Source organism: Ursus arctos, unplaced genomic scaffold (genome assembly GCF_023065955.2).
Source record: "Ursus arctos isolate Adak ecotype North America unplaced genomic scaffold, UrsArc2.0 scaffold_9, whole genome shotgun sequence".
In the NCBI taxonomy this organism is placed as follows: domain Eukaryota; kingdom Metazoa; phylum Chordata; class Mammalia; order Carnivora; family Ursidae; genus Ursus; species Ursus arctos.
The window spans coordinates 13406222-13421815 of NW_026623111.1; the positions used below are offsets into that span (position 1 = coordinate 13406222).

Genomic DNA, 15594 nt, shown 5'->3' on the forward strand with positions numbered 1-15594 from the left:
GAGGTAACTGCCTTACTTTTTAGTGTAAAAGTTCAGTGGACTTATTCTGAAGCTCCCCTTCTTCTGCCCAAAGAATGCTAAGATTTCTTAAGGCACGGTATAGAGTACTCCTTTCTACTTATATTATCCCTTATACCTAGATGATCTCATCTATTTCCATGGGTTTAAATGATCATCTTTATGCTGCTAATTATACCTAATACCTTAATTTATATCTTCAGCCAGAAACCACTACTACATAAGTATTATAGACCTTTCCCCAAAACAAAAAAGTGAACATATGAGGATAGATACTATCCTAGTTTACAGATAAATGACTTGTGCCAAAGGCTATAATGATTAAAGCTAAGAAAGAAACCATATTCTCTCAATTCTTAGTCCTTTCTACCATTTGTGAAGACCCAGTCCCTTGTCCCTAAATGGCTGACTACTTAAATATGAAGACTACTGGACAAGTTACTACCTAAAATACACACCCTGCACATACCCATCAGAAAAGAACTGGCCAATCTGAAAAAAGGTCTCAAACTTGTTTTTCAATAAATACTTTAGAAAAGACTCTAGGTTGCAATTGATTTTTAAAAGTGACTGAGGATGGAGGGTAGAAGATGTAACTAAAAAGTCGGGAATTTGGGGCAATGTGTACAAAAGAGAAGTAAAAGCAGATGAAAATGTATGGGCTGTAAAGAAGCAGCTAGACAATCAAATGGGGAAAAAGCAATCTGGTAAACTATGAACAACTAATCGAATATGATTATGAGTTTTTACTTGATGAAGAAAGACAAATGGGAGATGCTACTGCTTTGTAAACTACAAAACCAAAGCAGGTATTCCAAAAAATGACTTAATATATATTATACGCTAGGCTGAAAGACAATGAAACCAGCAATACAGATACTGTTATAAACTAAAATCTTATCTGAATCTGCCCAACATGCTTACTTCACCATAAAAACTGAATCCGTGAGATAGCATAAAGAAAGTAATAATAACGTGGCAACAAATAAAAATAAAGAAAAAAGAAAAACAAGAAGTGAATGAAATAAGCAGGATAGGTTTCTTGTCAACCATTAGAAAACTGTACAAAATGAGATGAGATGAGATATAGAGATGAGATGAGATATAGAGATGAGATATAGAATGAGATATAGAAAAGTGATTCTTCATTAAATTTCACATTCTTTTACTTTCTGTGGTGAATAAAAACTTTTGAAAGAATTTCTTAATGATAGATTCAGCCCAAAGTATGGACTCTAATAAAGTTAAATGGGTCCCCCAAATTTTGAATGTATGAATTTGGTGCTCTAACCAACTGTTATCTATTATCCATGAATGCTGGTTATATATATTTATATTTATATATATAAACTTATATTTACCAATATATATATTTATATATATTTATATATATTTATATATATTTATATATATTTATATATATTTATATATATTTATATATTTATATATATTTTTATATATTTATATATTTATATATATTTATATATATTTATATATATTTTTTATATATACTTATATATACTTATATATATACTTATATATACCAAATATATATATATTTATATTTTTATATATATAAGTATATATACCAAAAAGAAGGAACACTATCGAAAAAGAAAAAGACAGGAAATCACACACAAAAAATATAGAATATTATAACTGAAAGGCTGAATTTACTAATAAGGGGAAAAAACTGCATATCCAAAAATCTACATGCCTTTGTTGTTCCACCAGGACTGCACTGTGGTAGAATTAAAGACCAGGGTTGAAAGTCAGACAAGTCTGGGAAACATGGAGGACACATAACAATGTATCAGGGTGCACAGCCAAGCTGAGAAGGCTGCATATATATAGCCAGCCAAAGGAAACAGCATGGACATGAAGAGACAGCACCATGCAGAAAGGAGACTATGATATGCTCAGACCAGCTTGTAGCCTGTATCTAACATCTGCAAAAATACAAATTTCACACACTGCTTGGTTCTAAGGATGGCAGAATTTTACTCTTCCAAGTATAAAATAATCCAGGAGAACATAGAATTTCAAATTTTATTTTTTTTATTTTTTTTTAAGATTTTACTTATTTATGTGAGAGAGAGAGAGACAGCCAGGGAGAGAGGGAACACAAGCAGGGGGAGTGGAAGAGGAAGAAGCAGGCTCCCAGCAGAGGAGCCTGATGCGGAGCTTGATCCCAGAACGCCGGTATCACGTCCTGAGCCAAAGGCAGACGCTTAACGACTGAGCCACCCAGGCGCCCCACAGAATTTCAAATTTTATACATGAAATCCACTGATATGCCTATGGTAAAGACAAAGTTGGATACACGTCTTAAACACCCAACTACTCATTATCACCATAGATCCCATATGCCTTGTCCATGTTAACAGTTCCATAATTTACACCTTTTTAAATTGGTAAAAAAAAAAAAAAAAAAACCTGCTAGTGCTTGAAAAAAATAGTTGTACAGCCAAGTGCCAAGGTTTTTGGGTGACTGACCCATCCATACCAGTCCTCATCAAATTCAGATTTCTGAAATTTTCATGGCAATAATGACAAGATGAAGCAGAACTTAGTGGAAAGACAAAAGAGCAGAAGGCAAGAAGCAGCAAGAAAGAAATGTCAAGTTGATTATCTAGAATTTTATTTATCTGGACTGTCCTGTCTTTAAGAGTCACAGCTCTATCAAGGGCTCCCATAACTTCTTCACAGGTTAAAAATAGAGGAAGAGACTAGCCTCTGATGCCGACACTGCTATTATAAAGGGCACAGGTAGTTTGGAAGAAAGTCCACTCTACAAACACTTGCAGAGTGTGAAGCACTAAGGCAGTGATGTGTTTAACAGGAAGAGTAAAACAGAGTAGGTACTGACAAATAGTAGCTTCAAGATGACCCGGTATGATACAGATTTTTAAAATGAATTTAAACTAATTTCTCGTATTCAGGATTTCCAAAGCAAAAGATTCCTTATAATGTAGGAAGGCATCATTCTTTTGATCTCCCCATATATGAAAAGACAGGATTATGCTAAGTGATATACTGTGATTCTAAAACTCTGACTCTGTGGCTCTAAAATAACCCTGGAATACAGATCATGCAAGCCCTCACTATCCTTTCCTCTAATATGCCTCATGATCCTTTTATTGTTTATCAGCATTCCCACCAGAAAGAATCTACTGGCAAAAACGTAAAGCTCAAAGCTGCTAATAACCTGTCTAAATCACGAATAATACCTAATATTTATGGAATGCTTTTTATAGGGTAGACACTAACATATAGCAACATAATTAATTCTCAAACCACTTCATTATCTCCAATTTACAGATAAGAAACTGAAGTACAGAGAGGGTAAGTAACTAGTCCACGTTGGTAAGTGGTAACAGTAGGCTTTAAACACAGGTAGTCTAGCTCCAGAGCCTATTTATTTGCTGTATTTTCTATACAAATAAAAGGTCTGGAGAAAGACAAATTAAGTTGTGGGTTTGGTTATTATCAACACATTTGAAATAAGTGGTACCATGGTATCAAGAGCTGACTGGAGCTACTATACTATAGAACCGTGTTGTCCAATGAGGTAGCCATTTGGCTATGTGTGGCTATTAAGCACCTGAAATGTGGCGAGTTCAAATTAAGATGTGCTAGATGTATAAAATGCCTAACTTCAAAAATTTAATATTAAAAAAGGAATGTAAACTAACTCATTAACAATTTTAGTATGGATTAATGTTAAAATATTTTGAGGATATTGGCCTTTAAAAATGTGCTTTTCAAATGTGGTTGCTAGAAAATTTTAAATTAAATATTTGGATCCCACTATATTTCTACTGGACAACACTGGTATGTAGAAAAGAAACTGGAGTTTACAGAATGATTCTAATCAAATCTTTGCATTTTGTTTTGTTGTTGCCACCTTAGGCAAATCAGTTACACTGAGTATTAGCTTCTGTGTCAGAAAAAAATAGGGTTTAAAAACAGTCCTGAAACCTAGTGTTCAGATTTTGGTATCTAAATCTATTCTCCACTAAAAAGAATGCAGGGTTATTTGGAGAAATGGCTTACGTTGGGGCTGGATGATGAACCTGGAATATCTTGTTTTGGCAGGAAGGAAGTGCTGTCATTTGAGAGATGAGGGTGAGGGGTTGTGGAGAGGTGTGACTTGTCAAAAACTGATGAGGCTCCCAAAGACAAAACCTGAGACAATCTGGGAATCAAAGTAATGACAGCAATGGATTTAACCATTAAATAAAGAATCCATAAGTTCATGCTGATAAAAATAACTGAATAAATAAATAAATAATGGAGGAGATAAGAAAGATTGCTTTATGACAGAATACCAAGTACTAATTATAGGAGGAATGATGAAGTTAGAAAATCATGAATGGATGTTAAAACTTGTGGGTGAAATATTGGTGAGACTATGTTAATATTCTGTTCCTCAAAATATTTTCCCACAAATTACATTCTTAATTACAAAAGGATGAATAATAACTTTCAGGGAGAAATAATGGAGAATACCACCTTAACCAAATTTTCAAAGCTAACATCACCAACATTGGGACAAACCAACATCATGAACCTCAAGATATGATGTACTGATAAAAAGAGAACATCTCTTTAGAGGTATTCCTACCAAATATGTATAAGCAGTGTAGTCATGAGAAAACAACAGACAAATTCAAATTAGGGACATTCTACAAAATAACCATCCTGTACTTTTAAAAAATGTCAAGGTCAAGCATACAAGAAAGGCTGAGGAAATGTTCCAGATTAAGAGAGACTAAAGAGGTAGTACTACCAAATGCAATACATGATCCAGGACTGCGAGGTAGGGGGGAGCTTATAGATAAAAAAGATAAAAATTGAGCATGGATTATGAAATAGGTAATAGTATTATGTCATTTTTAAATCCCCTGGTTTTAATAATTTACACTGTGGTTGGGTAAGATAATGTCCTTGGTTTTAGGAAATATACACTGAAGAATTTTAAGGGTCGAGAGGTATGATGTCACTAAATTATCCTCAAATGGTTCAGAAAAAAAATAGATATAAGGCAAGAATGATAAATGCAGCATAACGTAATACAATTGGTGAATGTGGGTAAGAGTACCTAGGAGTTCCTCGTACTATTCTTCCAACTTTTCTTGTAAATTTGAAATTTTATCAAAATTAAAAGTTAGCAAAAAGTAGAAAAACAAAAAACTCGGCCTATCTCCCAGACTGAATATCCTAATAGACTATACAAGACCTGGTAATATTTAAAAATATGCTAATGCATTTCTTTTATGCTTGACTTTACTTTGTTTTAAATTTAATGACTTATCAGATACTAATTGTATTATATATTCCATAAGACCCACGACTATCTGTTATCACTCAATGTCATACTGAGTACTAGGATACTATTAACTATATTCAATAAGCACTCAAACATTTGTTAGCTGAGCATACTGAAAATTATAGCATTGTATAGGATGATTACAGAAAAATAATCAAATTATAAAAAGCACCACATTAAATAGGGCTATTAATCAGGACATAAAGTTTGTAGAACAACTTTTCAATTAAATTGTAAAAAAGAAAAACGAGGAATAAATCACAAAGTAGTCACAAATCTAACCTAAAGACATGAGTTCCACAAATAGAGAAAAGCAAACATCACAACTAACTACCAGCAGTCATGACAACTAAAATGAACTTTTTCCCTTATGAAATTAGAATATTATCTGAGTTATTAAAAAAAATCAGATTACTTTAAAAACTTAGGCTAAGAATTGAGATTTAAAACTTCACTACTGGCTCAATACTAATTTGCTGAATAACCCTAGGGCACTGCTTACAATTTCTGTCTCATATAAAAATAAGACTTTTGGATCATTTTCTTTTCCAAATTATAGAAAGTATAATTTATGAAAAGGATTTCAAGCAATAAGAGCACTGAATATATTCAATACAAAAATATATATACATAAAAATATTCACACACATGCAAAACGAAAAAGAATTGGGCTTTTTTTGCAAATATGTTTACAAAGTTAAGTACTGAATATAAGCACGTTAATAGCAAAAAGTAATTTAAAATAATCACACAAACTACACTTAATCCTAATTCACACTATGAATAAATAAGTGCTTCACATATATGATACTGAAAAAACCAAATCAACAAGTGTAAATCTGTTTAAAAGAGTTTTATTATGTAAAAATAACAATGACTAAAACAAAAGTATGAGATGGGTTTTACTATGTCTCCCGACTGGGACTATGGGAAACAATTCTGAAATACAGTTAGAGTCCAGGAAAAAATTTCCTTTCAAATACAGTACAGTTATACATTACATTAAAAATATAGAGATTGCATGTTAGACATACCACATCAACTCAATTTTCAATGTCTTCTAATCATACTTGCGTGTCTGAGCAGGTAAGGCAGAAAGATATTCTAAATCAGTTTTTCCATCAAATCCAAAGTCATTTAAAATTTGACTGTTTTTCAAAACTACACATATTTTTGTGTTACAGAGCCATACTTAATGTATCTAAACAAAAAGAAATTTTTCCCTTCCTCAAAGTATTCCAAAACATGAAAACTGACCGAGGACATCTACAAATCACTGCGTGCCTTGATAAAACTTAACACAATTACATCGTGAGCCAGTGTTTGAATGCTATCATCCTGTGAACCAACTCAACAATTTCTAAACAGGTTGTCAGTGGAAGAGATCCTTACATAAGCAATTATAAAAATGGGTCCATTTTGGGGCGCCTGGATGGCTCAGTCGGTTAAGCAGCTGCCTTCAGCACAGGTCAGGATCCCAGGGTTTTGGGATCGAGCCCTGGGTCGGGCTCCCTTCTCCGCGGACAGCCGGCTTCTCCCACTCCCTCTGCCTGCGGCTCTCACTACTTGTGCTCCCTATCTCTCTGTCAAATAAATAAATAAAAGCTTAAAAAAAAAGATGGGTCCATTTTGTATTCAGGAAGCACTAGCAACACTTGGCTTAACATTTTTGTAAAAGAATACCGTGAGGGTTTTTTTTTACTTTTTCTAAGAACTAAAATCACTTATAAATACTTGACTAAAGCTATTTCCCAGAATGTTTCCTTAAATAAGACCAAAATATATTTTATAAGGGTAAAACAGTTTATTGCTTAAAGTGAACTTAAATGCTCCTAGTCGGAGCAAGCTTCCTTCTTGTACATTTTCCTATATCCACCGTACTCTGCAATGCACATTTCTAAGCTGAAGCTGTACTAGTTTATTCCACCGCGGTCTCCTTTTCACTAGGGAAAAACAAGAAGGATCTTCAGGCGCTAACCAAACAAATCTGAGGGGGTGGGGGAAAAGGGGCGCGAGGTGGCGCAAGAACAGATGGAAACAAGGTAAAAGAGTTGTTTTCTTAAGGCACTCAGGTTACTCCTCAACTCCAAATGCCAAGATTTAATCGCCAGCGAGCAAGCTGCTACCGCTACCCATCCACTCCTTAAGACAATGCAACCTTCCTTTCTACCTCTTCCCCTGCTCTCCAACCCACAACCCCCAAAACAAACAAGGACAACACACCCCATCCCATAACCCTCGTAGTCCCTTCTGTGCCCACTAAACCAACCTGCTGGGTAACAGCTCCTCGCACACGTCTCACTCAGACAAAAAAGCGACCGCGGCACAGTGGGTAGTTCCCACAATGTGCCACCCCGAGCAACCCGCAGAATGACAGCCCCAAGCCAGAAGTTTGTAGCAAAACGATTCCGACCCCACCAAAAGGAAGACGGAATTGCAAGAGAACGGGGATGGTAGGTGGGAAGGATGATGTGCGTGTGTGTGCAGGGAAGGGTCCATCACATGACAGTACAAGAGGACCAGAGTCGTCCGGGCGTCCGCGAGGGGAAAAGGAGGGGGTAAGGTGGGGGGGGCGGAGAAGGGTGCCGTCGCCATGGCAACACCCCCCATCCGTCCAGACTTCCAAAGAGGGAGGAAGAACTTCAAATCCCAACCGTCAGCGCTCGAGCAGCTCCTTCTTAAAGGGGTACACACAGCGCCGCCGCCGCCGAGCGCGAGAGGGCAGAGTTGGGTGCCCCCGCCCCTCGGGCGACGCCCCCGCCGCCCCTCGCCCCCAGCCGGCTCACCCGCGACCCCCGCCCCGCGAGCGCCCGGGGGTCGCCCCGGTCCCAGTCCCCGGGAACTCGGCCGCGTTGGCCGGCCCGGCCCCCGGCTGCGAGAAGGGGGTGTGTGTACGCCCGGCGGGGGCGCGGACCAGCCCGCCTTCCTCCCGCCGGCCCTGCCCGCCGGCTCCCCTCCACCCGGAGGCCGACCCACCGGGCCGCTGCTTGCCCCCCGACAGGGTGGACGGCGGGCTGCGAGGGGCGCCGCGGAGTTTCGGGGAGAGCGCGAGCGAGCGGTTTCCTAGGGGGCTCGACGAGCGGGTCCGAACTAACAGTTCCTGAGGAGCCCAAGAGCTGAGAAGGGAAGGAGCGCGAACCGCGCCGGGCGAGAAGCCCCCAGACAAAAGGCGAGCGCCGGAGCCGCCGCGCCGCCGCCGCTCCCATCGCGCTCCCCCATTGAACTGACCCGAACGGGAGATTCAACTAACCCCCTCAGCCACAAACTCCTCGGGCTGCGGCAGCCGTCGCCGCGCGGAGCCGGGGCCCCGGCCCGTGTCTCTCTTACCTACACAGTGCATGAGGCGGTGGCGCCAAGAGTCGAGTTCCCGCCGGAATCCTCTCCTCTCCGCCGCGCACCGAGGGCTCCGGCACTGAGCGGCGGCGGCGGCGGCAGCAGCGGCGGCGGCAGCGGCCATTCTCTCTCTTCCCTTGTCCATCTGCGTCCCGCGTCACGCGCCCTCATTTACATACGAGCGGCGCAGGCACGAGGCAGGGGCGCGAGCCCTCGGCGCGAGCCCCGGAGCGCGCGCCCCCCGGAGGGGGGGTTGATTGACACGTGTCACTACCTTCCCTCTGCCCTTCCCTCCCCCTCCCACCGCTCCCTCCAGGAGAGGCGGGGAGGGAGCGTGAGGAGAAGGAAGCAACCTGCCGCTTCCGCTGACCCCGCCTCCCCATCCACTCCCATCTCCCTCCTCCCCCCGGAGTTTACTCAAGCAAGCCATACTGCTCCCGCCGCCGCCCGCGAAAATCCTGAGCGGGAGCGAGAGGCTCGGAGCCCGGCCAGAAACCGGCGTGCTAATGGAGCAGACTAGCAACGCCTCCCTTCTGACTTCGCGACGCGACTCGGGCCGCCCGGAGACTTCACTTCCCAGGCTCCGTTGCGCCGGGGTCCCGGAGCGGAGCTTGCCGCCGCTACGCGATGCATGCCGGTCCTTGTAGTCCAGCAGGGATGGGCACTCACCAGTTCTCTCACAGTGGGGTCGCAGACTGGCCTTGACTTCTCTGCGGGGTGCAGCTTGTGGGTTTGGCTTCCACCTCCCTGAGCACAGTACCGTACTGCCCGCGTCGCCGAATTTGACCCAGTCGCCTTAGCTTCCCTGGGCTCCTCGATAGAAGAGCGGTGGAAACAGCCAGTGTTATTTTCCCCTTTAGGGTTCAAGCTGCGCTTTATGCTTTAAGTGCTGGAAACTTTGGGGGGTCACTGTCATCCCGCCACCGCAGGGAAGACCAAGCCGGCCATTCGGCTGCATCAGAAATAACTGCCATATATCTAGAGAGAGATCCCACAGTGACTTCAGTTTCCTGGTCGAAGAGATCTCGGAAAGCGAGAATATTTGTAAAAATTAAGGGAATGATGAGGGACTTTTCATTGAAAATTGTTTACGGGAGGATTGGGTGTGGCTGGGTGAAAACGCCAAAAAGAGAAACTGTTATGCTCCGCAAAATGTAAACTCCTGTAGGACAGCGACCCATTAAGACGTTTGTACCTTGGCATCTCTCAATTTCATGACCTTCGTACAGTGGGTGGCACGGCATTTAGCACTTTACAAATGTTATGGAATAAATTCTACGCTGTGCTAGAGAAAATATTTCTTCTTCAGAGAGAGGAAAAACTTTTTTACCCTATCTTTCTTTTCTCTTTCTCTTTTCTCTTTTTTCTTTTTTTCTTTTTTCTTTTTTTTTTTTTTTTTTTGAAAACTTTTGATTGGATATAAACGCCAATGACATTTTTTACTTTCGCACCAGAGTGCATGGGTTTCTGTATATGTGCAGGGGTGGAACCAAAGCTAAGACACCCAAAGTTTGCTGGGAAGTACTGTGTATTACTGGAAAATTATGCACAAGGCTTTGGGAAATATGCTTTACTTTTCTTGGAAACTCCTATGCATTCAGTTCCACCCTCCCTGTTTTGTGGCTTATCCTTACTGGCCTGCTTGCTTGCTTACTTTTTTCTATGAGAAAGTATTACATTGTTCATTATTACCTCTCAATAGTGAAGATGTAGTTTGACATTTTCCCAAAGAAAAAAGAATGAAATTTGAATTTCACAGTCACCTTTTCCAGAATGGTCACAATTGTAGGAGCAAGTGAAATCACTAGTGAAAGTGCTTTTGGAATTATCAGTGGATGATTTCAGTTACAGATTCCACTCAATTGCCAAGATGACCAGCCTTTGTAATTTTCATGATCACTTTTATAGTGATCTGTATTAGTTAGGATGGGTTAGGTTATAGTGCAGTAACAAAAAATTTAAAAATTGTAGGGGCTTTAAACAACAACAAAATGGTATTTCCTGCTTATCTGCCTGTTCATGGGGAGCTGCAGGGGGTGTGTGTGTTGGCAGGGGGAGGCAGAGGAGTTCGTTTCAGGACAGATGATTCTCACCAAATAACCAGAGGCTTGAGAAGGTTCCAATCTCTAGAACTTCCCCACTTGCATGATATGCAAAAGGAACATAAATAGCAAACTGGTTCTTCCTGAAAGTTAAACAAGTCAATTCCACTCACATTTCCTTGACAAAAGCAAATCATATGGACATGCTAACTTCAAAGGGTCAGGGAAGTATAATTCTATTTGCCCAGAAGGAAGAAAATCCAAATTTACTGGTGAACTGCACCAATGCTTACTGCAATTCATTCTTCTGGTCATCAATTTACAGTTCATTCAGCTTACACTACAAAATACTTTCACTCCTTTCACAAATGAGACAATCTAAAAATTTGATTCAGTAATGGCATTAATTTCAAAGTTCAGCGTCTCTGGGTGATATTTTGTAGTCCCTATATTAGAACAGGATAAAGCTTCTCTTGTTAAAGAGAAAGTATCTGTCCTCCCCTGTTTATACACACGTACATATAGTGTATCCTCCCTGTTTATACACACTCAACATATAGTGCTGCAATAGGGACAGAACAACCATGGTAAACATTCCTATTTAGAAAGGGGAAGAATGGGAGACACACATGAATAGTGTTAGCAAATATTTTACCACAGCTAGCATGGATTGCCAACTTTCCAGACTCTAACAATAGTTTCCTTGCTACCACCTACTGAGTTTCTAAGTCACAGCTACATATTTTAGGTTTTCTGTCATAACTATACCTCCTGGGTATCAATTTCTGCATTAGTCAGAATGGACTAAGTTAGGCTTTAGTAACAGTAACCCCAAATCTCAAAGATTTAATACAAAGATTTTTTTTATTTCAAGTTTTTATTTAAATTCTAGTTAGTGAACATAAATGGTAAAATTGGTTTCAAGTGTAGAATTTAGTGATTCATCACATACATATAACACCCAGTGCTCCTCATAACAAAGATTTATTTCTTACTTAAACTGTATGTTCTCCAAAAGTCAGTATCAGGGAGGATGGGGAGGACTGCCCCATGTCTATTGAGGGACCCAGGTTTATGAAGACCCACCATCTGAAAGCACCCTAGTCACCATGACAAGAAAAATAAGATGCTGAATCACAGTCAGCTCTTAAAGGCTTCTGCCAGAAGTGACATAGTTCAGGGGGTGAAGCAAATCATGTGGCCATGCCTAACTTCAAAGGAGTGATATATCAGATAGCTTTAAGGGCATAACAAACCACTCCAAAACTTAATAGCTTAAAACATCAACTATTCATTTAGCTCATGATTCTATGGAATGGCAATTTGTATTAGGCTCAGCCAGACACTTCTGCTGGCCTGGGCTGTGCTTACTTAGGTATCTGTGATTAGCTGCCTGTCAGCAAGGCAGCTCTGTTTCTGAGAGTGAGCTGACTATCAGCTGGGACAACAGAGCAATCAGGCCAGGTGTCCCTCATCATCAAGAGGCTAGCCCTGGCTTGTTCACAGGGTTGCATTCATAGTGTTCTAAGAGCAGCAAGAGAGCAAGTCCCAGTACACAAGCACTTTATAAGTTTCAGCTTAAGTCACACTTGCTACAGTTCCAATGGCTAAAGCAAACCAAACAGCCAAGCCCAACATCAGGATGGTAAAATAGATTCTACCTCTTAACAAAAAGAGCTGGAAGGCAAATTGCAAATGGATACAGATAGGGGAAGAGAAATAATTTGTGGCCATTTTTGCAGTCTACTGCATATGGGAAAGTGCAATGCTACCATGCTCTCCTGAAGAATGAGAAATAGAAATATCAATGAACAGAGCTAATGAATATCATTGCTGAAGAATTTCTGGGAGAAGGGAAAGATCATGGCCATACATGATGAAATACATAAATGGAGCCAACTTTGGAACTCAGCTTGACTTAGAAGAGTGAAGAATTTTCCATAGCAAGTAGCACAAAGTATAATATAATAATCCAATAACTTGACTTTAGTGCAAGCTCAATAAATGTAGAGATGGGAGTCCGGCTGATTCACTCTTGTAGTCTCAGCATCTGGTGCTGTTTCAGGCATTTAATTGGTGCCTATTATTTTTTTTTTATTGATTTGACAAATGTTTAACATATCTATAAAGCCAAGGATAGAAAAAGGGTCATAACCAAGATGATCCCTACACTGAAAATCCAGTTACTCACAAAGGAATTTCCCTGTAACAACAGATATATGATATGAAAATGTTAATGTTGTTTAGAAAGATGATTTTGTTCTGCTATTTCCTACATTTATTATATCAACTATTTATTGCTGTGTAGAAACCAATCCATAACTTAGTGGTGTAAAAGAGCAACTGCGTGTTATTGTTCAAAAGTCTACAAGTCCGATTGCCAGTTCTGCTGATCGGAGAGGCTCTGCTGCTCTTGGCTGGGATTGCTAATCCCGGAAGCTGCATGATCCAAGATGGCCTCACGCTAGTCTGAAATTTGGCTCCCTGTTTGCTGGGGTAATGGGAATGACTGAGCCATGTGTCCGATCATCCAGAGGCTGGCTACGGCTTATTCACATAGTGGCAGCATGTGAAGCACAACAAGAGAGTAATATACGAGTGCTTTTCAAAGACTTTGCTTGCATTGTTTGCTTGCCATTGTTCCATTGGCAAAGGCAAATCACATGCCCAAATCCCAAATCTGAATAAGAGGACACAAACAAATGGCATGGATATAGAAAGGTGTGAGGAGGGGCGCCTGGGTGGCACAGCGGTTAAGCGTCTGCCTTTGGCTCAGGGTGTGATCCTGGTGTTATGGGATCGAGCCCCACATCAGGCTCCTCTGCTATGAGCCTGCTTCTTTCTCTCCCACTCCCCCTGCTTGTGTTCCCTCTCTCGCTGGCTGTCTCTACCTCTGTCCAATAAATAAATAAAATCTTTAAAAAAAAAAGAAAAAGAAAGGTGTGAAGAAATTGGGATCATTACTATTAGTAATCAAACCACCATGAATATCCATCCAAGTTCACTATTATCTACCTAAAACTGATATAGTTTGTTATTTGTTTGTTGTTGTTGTTTTTAGATAGAGAGGTGCATGTAGGGAAGGGGCAGAGGGAGAGAAAGAGAGAGAATCTTAAGCAGTGTCCACACTCAGCAGTGCTGAGCCAGACATAGGGCTCAATCTCACAACTCCAAGATTGTGACCTGAACCAAAATCAAGAGTTGGGCGCTTAACTAACTGAGCCACCCAGGCATCCCAGCACATCAATAATAGTTTTTAAATAGTACCAAGTATAGATATAAACTGCAGGCAAAATTAATAGTTTCTTGATTTATGTGATAATTGGGCAGTTAATTCTTTTTTTTTTTTTTAATTTATTTGACAGAGATAGAGACAGCCAGCGAGAGAGGGAACACAAGCAGGGGGAGTGGGAGAGGAAGAAGCAGGCTCATACCAGAGGAGCCTGATGTGGGGCTCGATCCCATAACGCCGGGATCACGCCCTGAGCCGAAGGCAGGCGCTTAACCACTGTGCCACCCAGGCGCCCCCACTGGGCAGTTAATTCTTAATCTGGGGTACATTTTCATAGAATATGATGTAAACATACAAATAAATTGGAGTAATTTGAAATATTCATGTTTGCATAGTAGAGAAATATAAAATTTACAGAGGGGTATGACTAGAATCATGTTTTTTTAGATACTAACCAAAAATGAAAGCTATTCTTTTACTCAGGAAAAAAAAAAACCCAATATACTAGTAGGATTGTAAAATACCTATTCAACTATGAATTATCAACATGTAACATACAAACATAATATACATTTCTAATTTAATAAAATCTAAACACTTTTGTATGAATTTGATATTTGTAATTATAGGGCATAACTATTCAATGCCTTGATTAACTATAAAATGATTCATAATTCTGAGAAGTCATTTTTTCAGTATGTTTTATTAGCTGCTTTAAAAAATATCACAATTTACTGTATTTCCTTTAGTTCTGAACTCTAATGCACTGCACCGATCAGAGATCTAAAAATCAAAGACAAATTTGATCAACCAATTATTTAAGGCATGGAACATAGCCCCCTTCCAGAAAATTTCTAATCAGCCACATAATCATATTATGCTAAATTTTATGCAAACTTCTTAGATTCATCTGGGTTTATGAGCCAAAGATTTCTCAGCATTCTTTTTCTTTTGAGAGAATGGACTCCAAGGACATCATCATCTCAGATATACATGCTGTGCATTTAATTTCAATACTTCAGTTAAATAATTAGAGATATCTAAAATAGATGAATGATTTTGTCTTCTTGATGCATTTCCAGATATCATCAACATCTCTTTTGCACATTTTATAGGGAACAAAGATAAAATTTCACAGCAGGGAATAAAAATTAAGAAAGCAGAAATAGTGATGCACCTCATTTTTTATGTTACAATGTCTACCTATTTTCTATTCCACGACTATTCTTAGTGTACATAAAAATGGACATGATAGTTGATCCAATATTGTCAGATATCTCAGGGTGGTATCTCAGATTTTTTTCTTGGCGTTCTTTGTTTAGTTATGCCATTAGGTATTTTTTAAGCATTACTATTTTACCCTGTTACCATCTTCATATTAATTATCTTTTTGTTGGACAGAATTTTCACTGTATTAAGAAGATTTAGGACCTAAACTGTCTGGATAACCAATATGAAATTACAGTAAGCATGTTTTCTAATTTTTTTAACAAAATCATGCACCTTTGAGCTTGGCATCTGAATTTAATACATTTATCATCTATTTTCTCTTGTATCCAAGCAGATGGTAATAGGAGCTGATCTATCACTACTCTTTTTGTGTCCACTTGAAACCACTCCCCCAGCCTAACTCATTA

General features: G+C 39.8%; 1 protein-coding gene across 11 annotated transcripts in view; it reads right to left on the reverse strand.

Moving 5' to 3' along the window:
* LCORL (ligand dependent nuclear receptor corepressor like) overlaps positions 1-9192 on the reverse strand; it is a 167334-nt gene extending 158142 nt beyond the window's left edge. Inside the window, exon 1 of one of the 11 annotated variants that reach the window (XM_026514491.4) lies at positions 8678-9191. In XM_026514491.4, the coding sequence (XP_026370276.2) occupies positions 8678-8828 (151 nt within the window). In that variant the 5' untranslated portion in view covers positions 8829-9191. Of the gene's footprint in view, positions 1-8677 lie in introns of all 11 variants that reach the window. The other 10 variants (XM_048211789.2, XM_026514500.4, XM_026514501.4 and 7 more) reach the window with 10 other exon arrangements.
* Positions 9193-15594: the final 6402 nt, after the last annotated feature.